The following is a 17,898-nucleotide window of genomic DNA, read 5'->3' as shown; positions in this document are numbered from 1 at the left end:
ACGGAGGTCTGCACACAACTCACTGTTGCTGAGCTTGAGCCAGGCGCTAGGCGCTAGGCCCGCGGCATTTGTTTCCTGCAGCATGCAGGGAGTCGTCAAATACCGGTATTTGACGACTCCCTGGTTTCCTGACGTCACAGATTTTTTTAAATAAACGCTTTGACGTCAGGAAAGAAAAAAGAGAGGTACATAGTCATTATTATTATTATTATTCCACAATCACGATGACATAGTGCCGATAAGCATGTGACATGTACATATGTAACAACATTTTGAGCTTTGCTTGAGACAATGACAGGCTTGTGAAGGTGTGCTGTAGATCTACTGCAAAAGGCAAACAACACCCGCCCAGTCCTGGCAGTACTTACAGATACATGAACTAAAAGCCTTGCCGGGCGGTACTGTAAGGACGGTCGGTGTCTCTACAGTCTGTAGTAGTACATGTATCCATGCAGCAAGCTCAGGTGCACTCAACCTGGGCCTGGGGTCATCAATGGCATCATGCCCCCCCCCCCCCCCCCGGTCAGTGCATGGAGTTGTTGCGACTTCTTCCGTCGCTCTATACAACACCACACGCACACACACACGCCCCCCCCCCCCCCACACACACTACTACTACTACTACTACTACCAGGCGCGTGCCCCGTATGGGTTCCTGGGTGCCCGGAACCCCCCTTTTTCGCTCAAAATGCAGGATTTTGCTTCATTTTTTGAAATTTTTTCCCGGGGAGGGCCCCCGAATCCCCCTTGAAGGGCACCGGCGCACGCGCCTGACTAATACTACTACTACCACCACCACTATTGACAGCTGCCAGAATTGGCCACTCCGCTCCCAGATGGGAGGTACTGTCAGAGAGGTTAGGGCCCATATATAGGGGGAGGGGACACCATTGGACCATTGGACGCCCATCGCCGGAGGCGATGATAGCGATGCTACAGCAGAAGCCATAGCAACTTGTGCTGGGATTGCACCATTCAACAGCTTGCAAGGCTGAAGAATTGACCGCCACTATTCAGCCTGGTCTACACCACACAGCTATGAAGTGGCTTTTTCTGGCCAGTGAATCCCTATTTTTGGTCTCTTCTTTTTTTTCCCGCACACACATCACACCACATACTCCGGCATGCACTGGCTGTTGGTAACCACCCAGGAGAATGAAAGAAAAGTCAGGAAGAGTCTGAGAAAGAGAAGAAAGACGTGTGTGACCATAATCGTCGGGAATCGAACCCGCAACCTATCGATTGGAAATCGCTGCACATACCACTGCACCATATGGGACACACACGGAGGGGACACACACACACACACACACACACACACACACACACACCAAGGGCAGATCAAGAGACCTCTACAGGGGCCGGGGGAGTTCCAAACTTCTAGTTGAGCCAAAACTGAATAACGTTAGCTGATACAATCATCTAAATCTACATGCATAAGGTTTGCAGGAGTACATTTGTTGCAAAATGCAGCGGTTTCCGCTGGACCCCGGATCCGCCCTGCACGCACACACACGCACACTCGACTTGACGCTATAGAAAAGCACAGGCTAGCTGTACAAGACCACACCAGCACACCAGACCAGGCGACGGAGTGAATCACAGCGTGCAGTAAAACGTCTTTTCAACGGTAGCCAGTGTTTCTAGCCAGAAGATCAGCAAGATTCCAGAAAGTCAAGATTGTTACGAGGCCGTATATGCCATGCAGTCTATCGGTGAGCACCGGTGGATCAAGCGCCTACGTATTACGATAAGCACAGGCCAGCAAAGCATAGCAAAGCAAAGCAAAGAACATCACAAAGTTGCGCGCGGGCCTGATACGAGAACAAGACAGCATTTCAGTGAGTGACTAGGGTGTGTTTCGTGAGGGGACTGGACGGCCACGGTGGTGCATGTGTGGGCAACAGCGAGCGGCTTTGAAGCATGCTCAAACCACTAAAAAGTATTATTTAAAAAAGAAAACAGGAACAGCTAAACGCAGTGAATCCACAAATAAAACTTAAAAAGAAATTTGGAAAAAGCTAAGACGAACAGTGTATTATTACAACAGTTCAAGTGCTCACAGTATACTAACTAGAGAGAGAGAGAGAGAGAGAGAGAGAGAGAGAGAGAGAGAGAGAGAGAGAGAGAGAGAGAGAGAGAGAGAGAGAGAGAGAGAGAGAGAGAGAGAGAGAGAGAGAGAGAGAGAGAGAGAGAGAGAGAGAGAGAGAGAGAGAGACAGTGTACATAGGGTGGGTTATGCCATGCAACATTTCAATGATACATACACCAGCAGAAATTCTAAGGGGGTTAGTAGTGGAAAATGCCGTGGAACAATCAATTCTATAATACTAAGACCGGGAACTTGAAAAGTGGAAAGCAGTAAAAAAAGACATCACTTGCAACACTAGTAGCAATTGAATACATCCAGCCGGCTTTACAGCATTGCATAGCAGTTGCCATGGCAGTAAGTACGAATTTGACAGCAGAACATACCTAGAAAACAATTTTCAATTGAAGTCCTAACTGCCATCATGATCAGTGGTAACAACGTCCAGCGACACTACGTTGCCATGGTGACGGTGGTGGCATGCATGCGCGGCACGACAACTGCACGCAGGCGCCTCTTGGTGCGCAGGTAGCCGTGCGAAACTGACTTGGACGGGTGTGTGATATCCTCCTCCTCTGTTGTCAGCGGTGGTGTTGTCCGCGGCTGTGCACTGGGCACACTCCACGCGGTGTTGTTGTCGTCATGGTTGCGGTCGTCATGGTGGCGACCGCCACGGCGGAGAAAGCGGTACGGAGCCACGGACTGGCCGTTGCGGGACAGTTTCGACACACCCGCAGGCAATGGTGATGATTGTGATTGTGAGCGGTTCTTCGGAGGGCGCTTGGAAGTCCTTGACCGCGAACTGGGTTTACGGCGAGAAGACTTGACCCGCAGCCTAGTAGACTGAGCAGAGCGGCGCAACGGCGAAGGAGACAGAGGTTGCCGCGGCGAAGCCACAGGGGAGAACGTTGCTGATTGGCGAGATAGAAGCTGTAGCTGTGCTCGTGACGAGAGCCGCTTTCCCTCGCGGCGACCATCTCCGGCACTGGTGCGCTGACTGGTAGTCGAAGCGGCATTTCCAGCATGCGTTGCCTGCTGACGTGACTGCTGCTGCTGTTGATAGCGTGTCAGAGGCCGTAGCAACGGTTCACACTGGTTGCTCTCCACACTAGAGGTAGTTGGCGACACTGGGCGATGTGAGAGCAAAGGCGAACAGGCCGAGTTGTAGCCACTTGTTAGATTAGAGTCTACTTCACTGCTAATGCTACTGCTGCTGCTGCTGCTGCCATTACTACTACTATTGCTGCCAGTGCTATGGCAGGTGAAGCGGTTGCCGGAGCAGTCACAAGGTACTGGTGGCTCATCCGGTGACGAGTTACGTGGCGTGGGTAGGTGCACATCGACCAGCATACTGGCATCGAACAGCAGCGACGTCGGTGGCTCGGGATGCTGCTGAACGAGGCAGTTGTTGGTGCGGTTCGGCGACCACTCGGAGCACTGCACCACGTTCTGTCCCGGACAGAACTCGTCCACGACCACCTCGACCCACTCGGCATCGTCCACGCACACCGATATCGACGGCAGAGAATGGCACGATGTCGGCGACGACGACGATGACGACTGCGGTGGTGAGAGTAGCTGTGCGGATGAGTCCCCCGCGGAACCGGCGTCACTCGTCAAGCCGGAGCTTGACCGAGACGTCGGCGGGGTCACGGCAGGGCAATCTAGCACTGGCGATGACGACGATGAGGAGTAGGAGTAAGCGGTTGGAAGTAATGGTGAGGCCTGAGCGGATCTAGGTGGTCCCGAAGCGCTACCTGCTCTAGTGCTGCTGCTGCTGTTGCTGTAAGGCATGGATGTATAGGGAGTGCGCCGTCGGCGATGATGATGATTCCGCGGGTCCAGCTCAGCATGCTCCTGCTGCTCATTGCAATGCCCTGCTGTCGCCACCGGACCCGTCGACACGGCGGAGTAATACAGGTCGGAGCGATCGAACCGATGGTGGCAGCCTCTTGACGACCGCTGTGATCTTCGCCGCCGCGGCGCAGCAAGTGAGGAAGTCGCTACTCGCGACGACGACGATGGCGCGGCGTCACACCGCAGCTTGTAGGGTGGCTGCGCCGCCGGTGATGTACGGGACTGCCGTCTCCGTTGCCGTGGTGATGACGTCATGGCTAGGGAGCAACGCCTGGCTGCTGCGGCGCAACTAGTGCGATGGCGTGTGTTGGCGGAGACGGCGGATGTGGCAAGTGCAGCGGCCACACTACGCCGACGACGATGATGCAGATCACTGTCAACGGCGGCGATGGCGGGAGTACCGGGAATTGAGGAGCAGGAGCGTAAACCAGCGACGGCATTAGCAAGGGCATCGAGACTAAACGTCAGTGGTGACGTCGATGATGACACCGACGATAACAACGGCATGAGGGGTCCGCCGGTGACGGGTGACAGCCCAAGCGAGACTAGAGATGACGATGATGACGATAAGGAGGGACGGCTACGCGAGGACAACGGCAACGACGAGGAACTCAGCAATGCGGTCGGCGGGCTAGGCAGCGGAGGTGAGGCGTGATTGCCGCGACTGCCGCGTCGTGAAGCAGCCTTGCTAGTGCTGGGGCTGGCGTGCACGGTTGGACTCGAATGCCGCGGCACGGCTGTCGAGCTCCTGGAAAGACAATTGATGTCATTGCCGCTGCTGCTGCTGTTGTTGTTAGTACTGCTGCTGCTGCTGCTGGCATTGTCAGTAGTGGTGTCAGTGGCTGAGTTAGCAAGCAGTTGATCATGTGCCTTTGTCAGAATGCTGGTACAGAGTGGACATCGCCATTCGCCCGGACAGGCGCTGAAACCGGAGCAGCGCAGGTGGGTGGCCGCCTGGCCGCAGTGGTCGCAGCGCTTGATGCTAAACGCTCTGTGCACACACACAGACATGCACGTACACGCACACACACATGCACACCCACACATGTACACACATGTACACCCACCCACACACACACACACACACACAAACACACACACAAAGCAAAAGTAAGGGGTCGAAACCGCGCGTACACACTGGAGAATTATAAGAGTACGCCAGGCCGGCAGCAACGATTTAAGAACACCAGCGTGTGTGTTGTCATGTAACCTACAGCACACACACACGCACACACACACACACACACACACACACACACACACACACACACACACACACAGTCTACCTGTACCATATGAATGTACTGTAAGACATGTTATTATAACGAGTCGCAAAGTTAACGATTATCCAAAATTCAAAGGTTAACGATCTTGCAGTATTCTGCCATATCCACACACAGCATATATGAAGCAGTACGACCTCAACGGATCTTATTATAACGAAGAAATGTCATCCGTTAAAACGTTAGATTTGCTTCCTCGTTATATATACATGTCTTAAAGTACATAGCAGACTCAGCGGAGGACGTTCAGGTTGGTTGTAACTCTGAGTTTCATCGAGTCTGCTATGTACTGTAAGACATGTATATATAACGAGGAAGCAAATCTAACGTTTTAACGGATGACATTTCTTCGTTATAATAAGATCCGTTGAGGTCGTACTGCTTCATATATGCTGTGTGTGGATATGGCAGAATACTGCAAGATCGTTAACCTTTGAATTTTGGATAATCGTTAACTTTGCGACTCGTTATAATAACATGTCTAGGCACTCTCTGCAGCTCGGGGATTTGTCTTACAGTACCATAAAGTACCGCCAGTGCGCCCCGTCTCGCTAGAGCGCCCCACCTTGATTCTACAGCCAAGGGAAGACAATCGTATGGCAGAATGCTGCTAAGTTTGTAGGGTCTGAGAACCTTAGTGTACTGAGGTCACACTTGGCATGTTTATATGTGGAGCTCGAAGGTAAACTGGGTACGGATTGGCTGCACAACATGCAATGCGTGTACAAGGTCTGTGTCGTATGACCTACATGCAGGAAACCACCTCCACAAGGCGGCCACGAAAGGACGAGATGGTGGCGCGCTCTGGCGGTACTTTACGTTCCAAGCACAGAACAAGAACAAAGATGCCGTCATCTCGGAAATAAGAACCTCACTAGCCTGCAGCAGAGAGTTGGTCTGGTCATGGCCTGACCAACCGCACCGGTTTCACTGCCTCTGCTGCGTTAAAACGCAGCTACAATACTTGCCAAAACAATCCGATCAATGCTGCAGTGGTGTCAACTACGATGCTTGCAGCATTGGCCGATTTTGTTTTGGCAAATATTGTATCAGAGACATAGCAGGGGTAAGCAGAGCTAAGTCAAACTAACTTTCATCTGGCCAGAGGAAGTGTGTGTGTGTGTGTGTGTGTGTGTGTGTGTGTGTGTGTGTGTGTGTGTGTGTGTGTGTGTGTGTGTGTGTGTGTGTGTGTGTGTGTGTGTGCGTGTACTTCCATCTGGGCAGAGGAAGCACCTGCTTGCCGATGTCATCAGCAGAAAGAACAATCACCAGCAGGGCCGATGTCAATACTAGTGGTGCGAATTTGTATTACGACTATGATTTACGCATGTTGTTGTATTTGGTTCTTGTCTGGTGGAGTCCAGTGTCTGATGTCATATATTATGGTCTAGGTGTACGCGCGAGTATGGTGTGATGTGTGACGTTTATGGTATGTGGTGCATGCAAGAGTACGCGTTGTCAGAGTGTGAGGATGTGCTTCCGTCTGTGTGAGAGTGACTGTCAAGTGAATGCTGTACATGCGCAGTGCTAGTTTGGTCTGGGAATGAGACTCGTGTGTGATTCGTCCGTGGTCTGGTTGTCTTGGTCTTGGTCATGTGTTCTGTACGTATTAGTCCCTGATTGGTCGTCCCGATTTGTCGTCGCAATATTACTGCTTGTTCTTGTTGTTTTCTTTGAGTCTTTTCCCGGGAGTCTTTCCCGTTGTCTTTTTGTCCCTTCACAAAGTTTGTCTCTCTCCTCCTGCGCCCTCGTCATTTCTTGGTATAATATAAGTATTGAAGATACAATCAAGAGTTTGCGTTGTTGTGTGGCGGGGGCCAGGGGGACTTTTAATGCTAACAGCAAAACTAGCCGACGCAGTAGGAAAGAACAAATATAGCCAATTTTGGTTGTGGGGAAACTCCCTGCTTCCTCCACAGGAATATGCACATAGCACCACAAACACACATGAGCGGACGCACACACGCACACACACACACGCACATACACACGCACGCTAAACATACCCAGAATCTGCTGAATGATCTCGCCCTTGCTCACACAGACATACGTCGGCGTCGCAATGCGAGTACACAGTAAGGAGATCCTCAAACGCACCATCCTCCGTTTCCCATGCAGCATCTCTGTTGTGCACAGGGACAAACACACACACACGTACACACACACACACACACACATCACCAGCACGGACACCACCAGAGGAAAGACATGATACAATCTAAGGGGCTCCGCAAAACGAAAGCTCGTGCCAAACATCGTGCACTTTCAGAAGGGAAGACAACTTGGTGTAAAGTTTTGCAGTCCTGAACAAAACGCTGGCCGCCTCTGCTCCCGGTGGAACTCGCAACCACTGCTAACACGCGGAGTACCGCAGCAACTCATACAGAGGGTGGGGGGGTGTAGGGGACAAGCCTCACAACTAATGCCACAACTACACAAGTGCTGAAAACCCCCATTAGCCGTATCCATGAACACCTCAAGCCTAGCCACAACTTCCCAGTTGGCCAGGCACGCCAGAAAAATTCCATACTCCGTTTCGCGCACTCGAATCAGCAGGATTAGACACATACGGTGATCAGCTGTACGTCTGTGTATTATCGTATATACAGTCAGACCTCACTTATCGGGAAGAAAATCGTCGGTTATCGATTTACAGCATATGTCACGCAAACATACAGTACGTATGTTCGATTATCTGGTTCCCTCGCCTATCCGGATAATTTTGCGGAAAACGGATGTGTGCGGTTAAGTGAGGTCTGACTTTATCTGCAGAACAGTTTTTCAGTGGCTGAGGACACCAATGCTTCCCGAGACATTTTGTTTCTCAGAACCTCTCAATTGCCATCACCCACGCACGCGAAAAATGCATACACACAAACGCACGCGCACACACACATACATGTACGCACGTACACGCACACACACACATGCGCACACACACACACTCCTACTCATACTTCTGCCCATCGCTGAAGCGATGATAGAGAAAAAGCTACGTTAGACATAGAAACTTGTGCTGGGATCACACCATTCAACAGCTTGCAAGGCTGATGAATTGACCGCCACCAATTTTAGTGCACTGGCTGTTGGTAGCCACCCAGGAGAATGAAAGAAGAGCTAGGAGAATACACACACACACACACACACACACATCAGTCCTGTCCTGTCGAGCCACTGCCACAAGGGTCACGTGGGCCCCGGAGGGGCAACGGAGAGAGAAGAGAAGAACGCCGCCCCACGGCGTCCGGGACACACACAACGAGAGGTCGCCAGGATTCAGGTCACCTACGACTGCCACCACGAGACACACACACATACACACACACACACACACAGCCACTTACTGGATGGGTACATTGATGCCCATGCGCATCATCTCAGCCAGGAAGGATTTACTGTTGTTGCACATTCCACAGCGGAAGAAATATCTGCCAGCCGACAGTGCCTGGCTCTGTAACACACATACACACACACACACACACACACACACACACACACACACACACACACACACACACACACAGAAAGAGAGAGAGAGTGAGAGAGAGAGAGAGAGAGAGAGAGAGAGAGAGAGAGAGAGAGAGAGAGAGAGAGAGAGAGAGAGAGAGAGAGAGAGAGAGCAAAGACAGACAATGAAGACTGATAACGGCAACCCTTCAGATACGCAGCGTAATATCAAACATGCCAATACCCCACCCTCTGTCTGTCTGAGACAACAGTGGTAGACAGTCGACCCACAGAACAGGAGCAAGACAGGTTACTGACAACTGTTAACGTGTTGGCCATATGGCGGGTCTTCTTCAAAATTGCTGCTGTGTCATCATCCTCTAGAGAATCTAGCCCCTACCTGATATCTGTCTGTGTGTCAGTCTACTGTAAAAGCCATAATTATAACGAAGTGCTAACTCTAACGAGTTAAAATAAATAAATAATTCACGGGATTCGCGTTGGCATCGCTTGAATGTTCAGAAACACACAAACTAGCCAACGAGTTAACGAGGAGAAATCTGTCGTTAAAATAGAAATCGTTATACAGAAATCGATACAATACTGTTTCTATTGAGCGTTGAGAACGAGTCACAATCGTTACCTTTTGTTCACGTACACCAGTCAATTTTAGGAAATCGATATATATGCGCCTCGTTAGAATGGCTTTTACAGTATGCAATGGAGGATAGCCACATGGCCACACACAGTATCAGTATCAATCAGGTGAGGGCTTGCTCCCGTTGTGTGTTGTATGGATCCCCTGGCTGGAGCTGTGCTGGTGTATCATCGTATGGATATCAAGCCTTTGCCAAACCGTCCGTCTGTCTCTTTCTGACACACCCTCTCACTCACGATCTCCTAGTATAGCCATTCTCCCGTCCCTTGCATTGTAGCCCGTCTTCAATGCCTTCCAACAAGCCATTGGCACACACACACACACACACCACACACGCATACACACACACGTGTCTTGCTCCTTCCATGACTGGTCATGCGAGTCTCCCCCGAAGAGAGGGGAGGGGGGAGAGAGAGATTCAAAAGGAATCTTGGAAAGATGACTCGATTGGCTATTGAACCGCCCAACACCCCCCACATCTTTTCTCCCCCCCCCCCCCCCCCCCCCCAACATACACACAACACCTACCTGCAAACACTCGCGGTGGTAGATGCCACGCTTGCAGCAGGGACCCAGTAATACATCGTAGCTGTTGATATCACCCACTGGTTCCATACAGTACGGACAGGCTTGAGAGGACATCGCGCTGGTGCACACATCACTGCTAGCATGCATGGAAGAAGAGGGCGATGCCGATGGGGAGAGCGATGACGACGACGAGCAGAGGGACGCCTCCTGACACCAACGCTGCCTGCGCTTGCCGATCAGCTGCTTTTGCGTCGGTCGGTGCTCGCTGCAAAGTGTACTGCGTCGTCGTGGACAGACATCAGAGTGCACAAACAGATCAGAGTGAACAGACAGATCAAAATGAACAGGAAAATGAGAATGCAGCATGGATGCATGTGAATTGACATTGACAAAATAAGAATGCACAAACAGATCAGAGTGCGTGAACAGATTAGAATGCAAAGACAGACAGTGCACGGACTTATCAGAATGACAAGACAGATGAGCGTGCATGTGAGTATGCTGGTATCAGCAATGCACTGCACAACACCCTACACAGCCATACCCAGGTGGCTGGGTAGGGTGCTGATGGAGCAAACCACGCCATTACGCAATGGGATTATCCGCTCGACCGTGGATAAAGCCCGCGTTGCACGTGGTCCACCTCACATCTCGCATGCATACGCGTAGTGTAGCAGTGTCTGCTCTAGGATTTCAAACCAAACGGGTACACGTGTACCGGGCACAGCTCTTGCAACCGGGTCAGAGGCGGGTACGTTGAAGTGCAGCTACTGCATGTACATGCCTATGACCAGGGAGTTGTAAAATGTTAGGGCTCCCTGATGTACTAGTATTACTGCATTCCCAACCGGGAAACAGGTGACCCGGTGTTCTTTCTCCAAACGGGTCCAAGTACCCCCCCCCCCCCCCAACCGGGACGCTGACCCGGCTCTGGAGCAGACACTGGACTGTAGTTGGCGACTCACCGGAAGTCGTCGTAGAACTGCATGATACCCTGGCGATGCAGCAGACACGGGTAGTGGAAGTACTTGCCACACGGACGTACACGGCCGCCGTACATACAGCGCACGCGTGCATTTGGCTGTTGGCAGTAGGAGCATTTCTGCAGGCACACATACACACACAAACACACACACAAAGACACAAATTCACACACACACACACACACACACACACACACACACACATACACACGCGCGCACACACACATACAGCATGTTATGTTCCCTTCGCCCAAGTTCACCCCACCCGTCATTGGCAAACACTTGAAACGCCACCAAATATCGCAATCACGATCCAGTGGTTTCTGTTTTGGTCATTTCGAGTGGCCAGTCCGCCACACTGGATGATTGCTATCACGAAGCGGTAGTTGCAAAAGCTTTTTTGTCGTCCCTAAAGCGAGCATCGTTCATTCCCCTCACCTCCCTCTGAAACGAACGCAGCTTGCTATGAAAAAATCGCATGCATGTACATGTCATATGTACAGTGTCGGTCGACTTGCGATTTTGGCTCGGATCCCCTCCCCCCACAAACGAATGATGTTTGTTTCAGGGACGACAAAAAACGTTTGCGACAGCCCCGAAGCAGAAGTACTGAGAGAAACAATTCCCTATTGGATGCTGCACATTAGTGTTTTGCACAGATACTGGTATTGAGAGAAACAATTCCCTATTGGATGCTGCACATTAGTGTTTTGCACAGATACTGGTATTGAGAGAAACAATTCCCTATTGGATGATGCACATTAGTGTTTTGCACAGCTACTGGTATTGACATCTTAGGAACGAAAGAGATGCACCAAAAGTACCGAATATAAAAGTCAACCGAAAATTTGGGAAATTAGTTCAAATTACCGTACTGCCTGCTGAAGTTCACTTAGGGGTCGTCCGCAATTATCGAAAGTTTTTTCCAATCCGTAGTAGCTTCGAAAGTGGGTGGGTGGGTCAAGGCCAGTTACGGATTGAAAAACTTCCGATATGACACGTGCGCGTGCCACGTGTACGTCTACGTGTAGCCCCTGTTTTCCACGCGCGGCTGCGCGCGAACTGTCTACTACAAATATTTTCTAGTTCTGGCAGTTTCTGCGCCCCCGCGCGCGCTTCCTTGGCTGCTCCTGGGCCGGGGATCATAAAGTTCGGTGCATTCGACGGCGAGTCGACACTTTCTATTTTTGAGTTTCACTGTCTCCTTCGTCCAGAGTACCGTCTTCCATGCACTCCTTTGAAGTCCTTCCGTCTAGCGCTGGCGCTGACGACTGTTATTGTTCGGTTGTGTGTCCATCAATAATATTTTATTACGGACTGGGGGGGTGGGTGGGTGGGTGAGGAAAAATTTGAAGCTACTACGGATTGGAAAAAACTTTCGATAATTGCGGACGACCCCTTACCTGCCGAGGTCGCTGTAGAAAATATGTGAAATTAGTTCAAATTACCGTACTGCCTGCTGAAGTTCGCTTACCTGCCGAGGTCGCTGTAGCTCGGCTTTGATGTCCTTGACCAGGAATCCCATGAAACCCTCGTCATCTCCACCGTTCTGCGGTAAACCATCCGCTGACAGCTGCATGCCCAGGAGCCATGACGAGCAAGCAAGCAAACAAACAAACAAACAAACACACAAACAAAAAGAGGATATCAGAGAGGTTGAAGTGTCGTAGCATTCGACGGATCAGGCAAAAGCAAACAAAGGCTACGAATGCACATAGAATGTACTGCCCATGCACACACACACACACACACACACACACACACACACACACACACACACGCGCGTACAGTCAGACCTCGCTTATCTGGTCCTCGTTTATCCGGATCCCTCGCCATCCGGAAGAAAATCGCTGGTTACCGATGTGCAGCATATGTTATGCATACAACATAATCAGACCTCGCGATCCGCATACCGGTGCATGATTTTGTGTACAAACTGGTTGAAATGTGTACAAAAAGCTTCGTCGTATCCGGTTGCATGTGCCTTGCAGAAGCTAGAATCAGGGAGTTGTACAGGCAAATGAGGTCCTTGACCTGCTGGGTACATGTGGACAGCACTCAGTTGCATGCACTTGTCATTTTTCTCGCTTGTTTTACATACTGTGCACGCTAGTTGTACTGCATAGGACCCATCTACATGTATGTACGATGCCACTGCTTTTGACATGCCACATGCATATACGGTATGTGTGTTCAGTTATCCGGTTACCTCGCCTATCCGGATATTTTTGTGGAAAACAGATGTGTGCGGTTAAGCGAGGTCTGACTGTATATGCGCGTGGATGTGTACACGTGTGTGTGTGTGCTCCGTATATGTACGCGCGCGCATGTGTGCGCATGTGTGTGTGTGTGTGTGCGTGTGCGTGTGTATGTGTGTGTGTATGTGCATATGCGTACTGACCATGCAGTAGTGGTGCACAGTAACGGCTCCCTTGAACATCTCGCCGTAAAGCAGAACATCCTCGTCATCATAGCCACATAGCTGACATGCTACAACAGATCAGGACACAGAGAACACCATAGCCACATAGCTGACATGCTACAACAGATCAGGACACAGAGAACATCATAGCCACATAGCTGACATGCTACAACAGATCAGGACACAGAGAACATCATAGCCACATAGCTGACATGCTACAACAGATCAGGACACAGAGAACATCATAGCCACATAGCTGACATGCTACAACAGATCAGGACACAGAGAACATCATAGCCACATAGCTGACATGCTACAACAGATCAGGACACAGAGAACATCATAGCCACATAGCTGGCATGCTACAGCAGATCAGAACACACAGACAAGACGCACTTTTTCACAAGGGGGGGGGGGGGGGGGGCTTGGCCTCCCTACCCTCCTTTGGTTAGAACCCTGGTACTGCTTGAACATAACCCTTATTTGGACTTTCCAGGACCGATTTCAGTCCCTTCAATTATGTCGTGATAACAATGTCTGATAATTCGAACCTCGAACTGGGCAAATGCCGGTACGTCTAAATTTAGAAGTCAAACCAAGTCTGCATACATAGAACGTGTGTTGCATTTCTGCCGGCAATTCGAAGTTAGCAAGGCATGATTCGACGTCAGTTACTTCACTGGGTACGTTCGATTTACTCCCACGAATCGATTCGTGAAAGGAATCTCGCGCATTCAAGTTGTTCGATTTCATGTCGTGAGCCTTGGAATCGGTCCGTAATCAATCCATCATAATAGGGTGATGAGAATAGCCCGGGGGGGGGGGGGGGGGGGGGAGAGGGGTAATTCATGAATGGTTTCAAAACCCAACCCACTCACTGTACTCTGTACTGGTTAGCTGAGTGTGTGCAAGCAGAGTGTACTGGTAAGGTCCGAGCGCACAGGATCTGTGTCATCGTACATATCGCAACTCTGTGTGACAATGTGAACATTCCCGTATACCGGTAGGTGTTGTGTTGTGGGTGCACGTTCGGATAATTAGAATATCCGGAAAAATAAAATAAAAAAATTGGAAGTTTTCAACTGGCAATTTCGGGTTCGAATTATCAGGATTCCATCGGTTCCATCAATCCATTGAAACACGCCCTGATTCAATAGGCCTTATGCACGTTGTACAGATGCACGAAATCCCGTAGAATCCCGTAGACCCGGTTGGGTGTTGAATGTGCAGGACCCTATTGTGTTTATTGCTATTTCCACAGCGAAATGGGCCCTGAAGGCATTTCATACGAACACTTTTTCGACAGTGATCTAGCGAGTCGTTAGTTCAATCCCAAAGTGAAGAAGCTGGAAAAGTGATTGTTCGCCGCGAATTATGAGGCTAAATGGGTCAAACACGCATGTATAGCACACAATGAACACCCAACCGGGTATGTACACACCTACGGCCCTAGTACAGAACTTCGTACATCTGTACAATGTGCATAAGGACTGTATCGTGAGAACTAAACCTAGAAAAAAGGAGGACAAAGTGTTAAGAGTTATGATATGCGTTGGTGGACAGTTAGTCATAACTCGTAACATTTTGTCCTCCTTTTTTCACCATACTAGTACTAATACTAGTAATGTAATTGGCTCACCATCCGAGTTAAACTAAGCCTAGAAAGTTCAAATTTTGCAAATTTTGCCATTCCCCCATGCTACATTTTTTCTCAAGCAAAAAAACATCCATTTCAACTGAGCAAACATCCTACATTTCTTTCTCGGCATCGCTGCTCCCAGGTAGATCTACACTACTACAGATGGCGATCAAATTTGCTGCAAAGGCTCCAACGGTCATACTATGGACCAAAGAAAGTGAGATCGTAGTCAGCGAGGTGTCCCGCACTACCTCCACAGCTGGCGCAGCAGTACAGCTCTATCAAGTCACACTCTCTCAGACACCTCACGAGTCACGGTAGTCATCGTGGAACTGCAGCTCGCGACTGGGCTTCGCCATGGCGCTACACATTCCAACGCACAGCTGCCTCATCAGGATTAGGCCGAGTCCTCAGCTGAGCTCAGTGCAATGTAGCTCTTACTATTTTTTGCACTTGAAACGTGGAGAAGACTGGACCTCCACTGAGGCCAGCATTCGTAGAGGAACGATTAGGCAAGCGATCTACGCTAGACTACGGGCACAGCAGTCAACAGACAACACTCAGCGAGATCAGTTGTTGCATTCACAACAACTGTGACTTGTTTTTGTACAGAAAGAAATGGTATGCACACCCACTTTGTTCAAAGATCAGATGCAGGGGGCAACGAAATCGAGAGAGATTTGAAGTCAGAGGTGCCACGCATCATGCATTCGAGCTGGATGGCACAGCACGTGGCTGCAACACTGCCAACAGTACAAAATAATTCGAAACGTAGTCAACAGAGTGCGTGCGGAGCTCCGGAGCAGAGATCGATGAACGACGAAAAATGACCTACGAGACTACCGCGTCCCAGCGCAGCGCGTGTGCGCAGCGGACTGTCGACCATCGGGTACTTGTAGGTCGACTGCCCACCAGACAGGTCAGACTGCACCAGAAGGTCCAGAACTGTGAACATGGTGAAAGACTGGGAAGCAAACCATAAAGTGAGGGCATTTTGTGCAGCTAAATCCCCAAACCGTGCACTAGTGAACGCCAGTTCTGCGCGCTACGAATCGAACTCCTCTACACCACCTCCTCCAGCTACCCTAGCGGACTTCAATACCACAACACAAACAAAACCTTGTACACGGGCTAAAGCAGGCTACAACACTCACCCGCAGGACGGGTTTCCGTTGAAACAATAGGTCTCCGACTTCGTGTATTCATCATGACGAGTATTCCAGAACATTGAAAACAGTGGACAGCGGACAACTTTACTTTGAAGGAAAACAACGGCTAACAAAGGAGAAGTGGCTGGCTTGATGAGAAGGAAAGCCAACAGAACAGTGATCCATTGGAAAACAAAAACAAAAACTGCAGAGCACCGTCTCAACGCGCCTTCCACTTGTGGAGGAGAGCGAGCCTCAGTCCTTTGTTTGCCTCGGTAGTTTGACCCAGTGCATGTTGGAGGCGAAGAAGCGAGTTGACGTGTGGATCGCTGCTCTGCGCTGCAACCCAGAAAACTGGTTTTTGAATTTCGCAGGCTCCGCACGTCGTTTCCATGGCAGCATTCACACCCAAGGCTATGACTATGTCGATCTACGACTCGTGAGTACGAGACTACGTAGATCTACATGCGGATAATTATGACAAGTGACGTAAGTCAAGAACATCGATCACTGAGAGCGCTCCCCCTCTCCCACTCCAACGTAACGTTTAGTCCATGATCCAAGCTAGCAAGACGTTTCCTATCAATGATTACCATGATTACACTTCGGAGCTTCGGCTTCGAATGTGACAGTCAGTGTGTTTGGCCTCAAAATCAAATCGCTCTGTAGTTATCCATAAATAATTTCAACACACTGTCACATTCTTCGCCTTCACTTCCTCCTTCATTCCACGTCGGACCCTGCGGGTCCTAGCGGAATCTACGACTATGTATCAACTACTAGTACTACTAGTACTACTAGTACTACTACATGTACTAGTACGAGCAGGGAGTCGTAAAATACCGGTATTTTACGACTCCCTGGTACGAGTACTAGTACGTACGTATCATGTTTGTTCTTGACAGCACTTGAAATGTTTGACAGGTGTAGTCCACGAATAGGCCACTTTAAAGGGGAAGTCCGGTGAAAAATTTAAATTTCAGGGTCGGTAGAGTTTCGGGCGCTGAGTCGAATGGTGTTGGTCCCACGTGTCTCCGACAAAGCGTTCTCGAGATATTTCCGTTTGAAAAACTGAGTTTCGGGGGCTGCGCCATGACGTCATGCGGCCGCGCCACACCCTCTGCAACGTCATAGCGTGCAGCTAGGTCAAAAGGAGTGCGTGAAAGCAATAGTGTCAGTGCTATTTCAAATGATTTGGCGACTGATAGTTTGGTGCAAGCGACCCCGAAGACCTGTAACTCCTTGTGAGAGTGAGGATGCAGCCATGGCTGACCTTCATGAGTTCGGTCTGGGGCTGAGAACCTCGGCAGCTGAAGAAATGGCCACGCGGGCCGGTCAAGAGTGAGCGCTACTGAGTTTCCGACTGATGAAGAAGCAGCAGCTATTGCAGACGAAGCTGATCAGATCGCTGGAGAGCAGGGTCGCCAAAATGGAGAAGAGTGATGCGAGTGCTCTAAATGTTGTTCCATACCGATTAGATTCGCTTAGACTCCAGTAGCCTGCCACATGGTGATGTTTTGGTGCGAACTACTTGGAATAGTTCGGACTACTCAATTGGAGAACAGTGCAGGCTCTTTGAACCACGGGCACGACTCTTCGCTCGCAACGCTATGGAATCTGAAAGTTCTAGGTCCGGGAGCTGTTCGCTGTTTTGTCACTTGTCACGGTTGTGCACTCATCGCTGTAACATAAAATAATGAGGCGGGTGCGGAAAACTAAAATTTTCTTTCTCAAAGCACAACCACCGGCACCGGCAAGGAGAAACGCACGTTCTCTGACTACATGACTGAACAATACGACTGATACGAGTGTAGTACATGACAAGTCCGTGTGTTGACTAGTTT

At 50.1% G+C, this 17,898-nt stretch overlaps 1 protein-coding gene across 1 annotated transcript; it reads right to left on the bottom strand.

The window, feature by feature from the left end:
- Window positions 1–1,599: 1,599 nt before the first annotated feature.
- LOC135811350 (mucin-5AC-like) lies at window positions 1,600–16,336 on the bottom strand. The gene is made up of 8 exons (XM_065324577.1): window positions 16,061–16,336; window positions 13,247–13,335; window positions 12,320–12,418; window positions 10,828–10,964; window positions 9,863–10,139; window positions 8,574–8,680; window positions 7,236–7,352; window positions 1,600–4,937 (listed from the first exon to the last, which is right to left on the bottom strand). The coding sequence occupies exons 1-8, from the start codon at window positions 16,113–16,115 to the stop codon at window positions 2,543–2,545; spliced, it is 3,276 nt and encodes a 1,091-aa protein (XP_065180649.1). The 5' UTR covers window positions 16,116–16,336; the 3' UTR covers window positions 1,600–2,542.
- Between the last annotated feature and the right edge of the window lie 1,562 nt (window positions 16,337–17,898).

Source organism: Sycon ciliatum, chromosome 3, assembly GCF_964019385.1.
Source record: "Sycon ciliatum chromosome 3, ocSycCili1.1, whole genome shotgun sequence".
In the NCBI taxonomy this organism is placed as follows: Eukaryota; Metazoa; Porifera; class Calcarea; order Leucosolenida; family Sycettidae; genus Sycon; species Sycon ciliatum.
The sequence above is the reverse complement of the archived record's forward strand: the minus strand, read 5'-3'. Positions and strand labels throughout refer to the sequence as shown.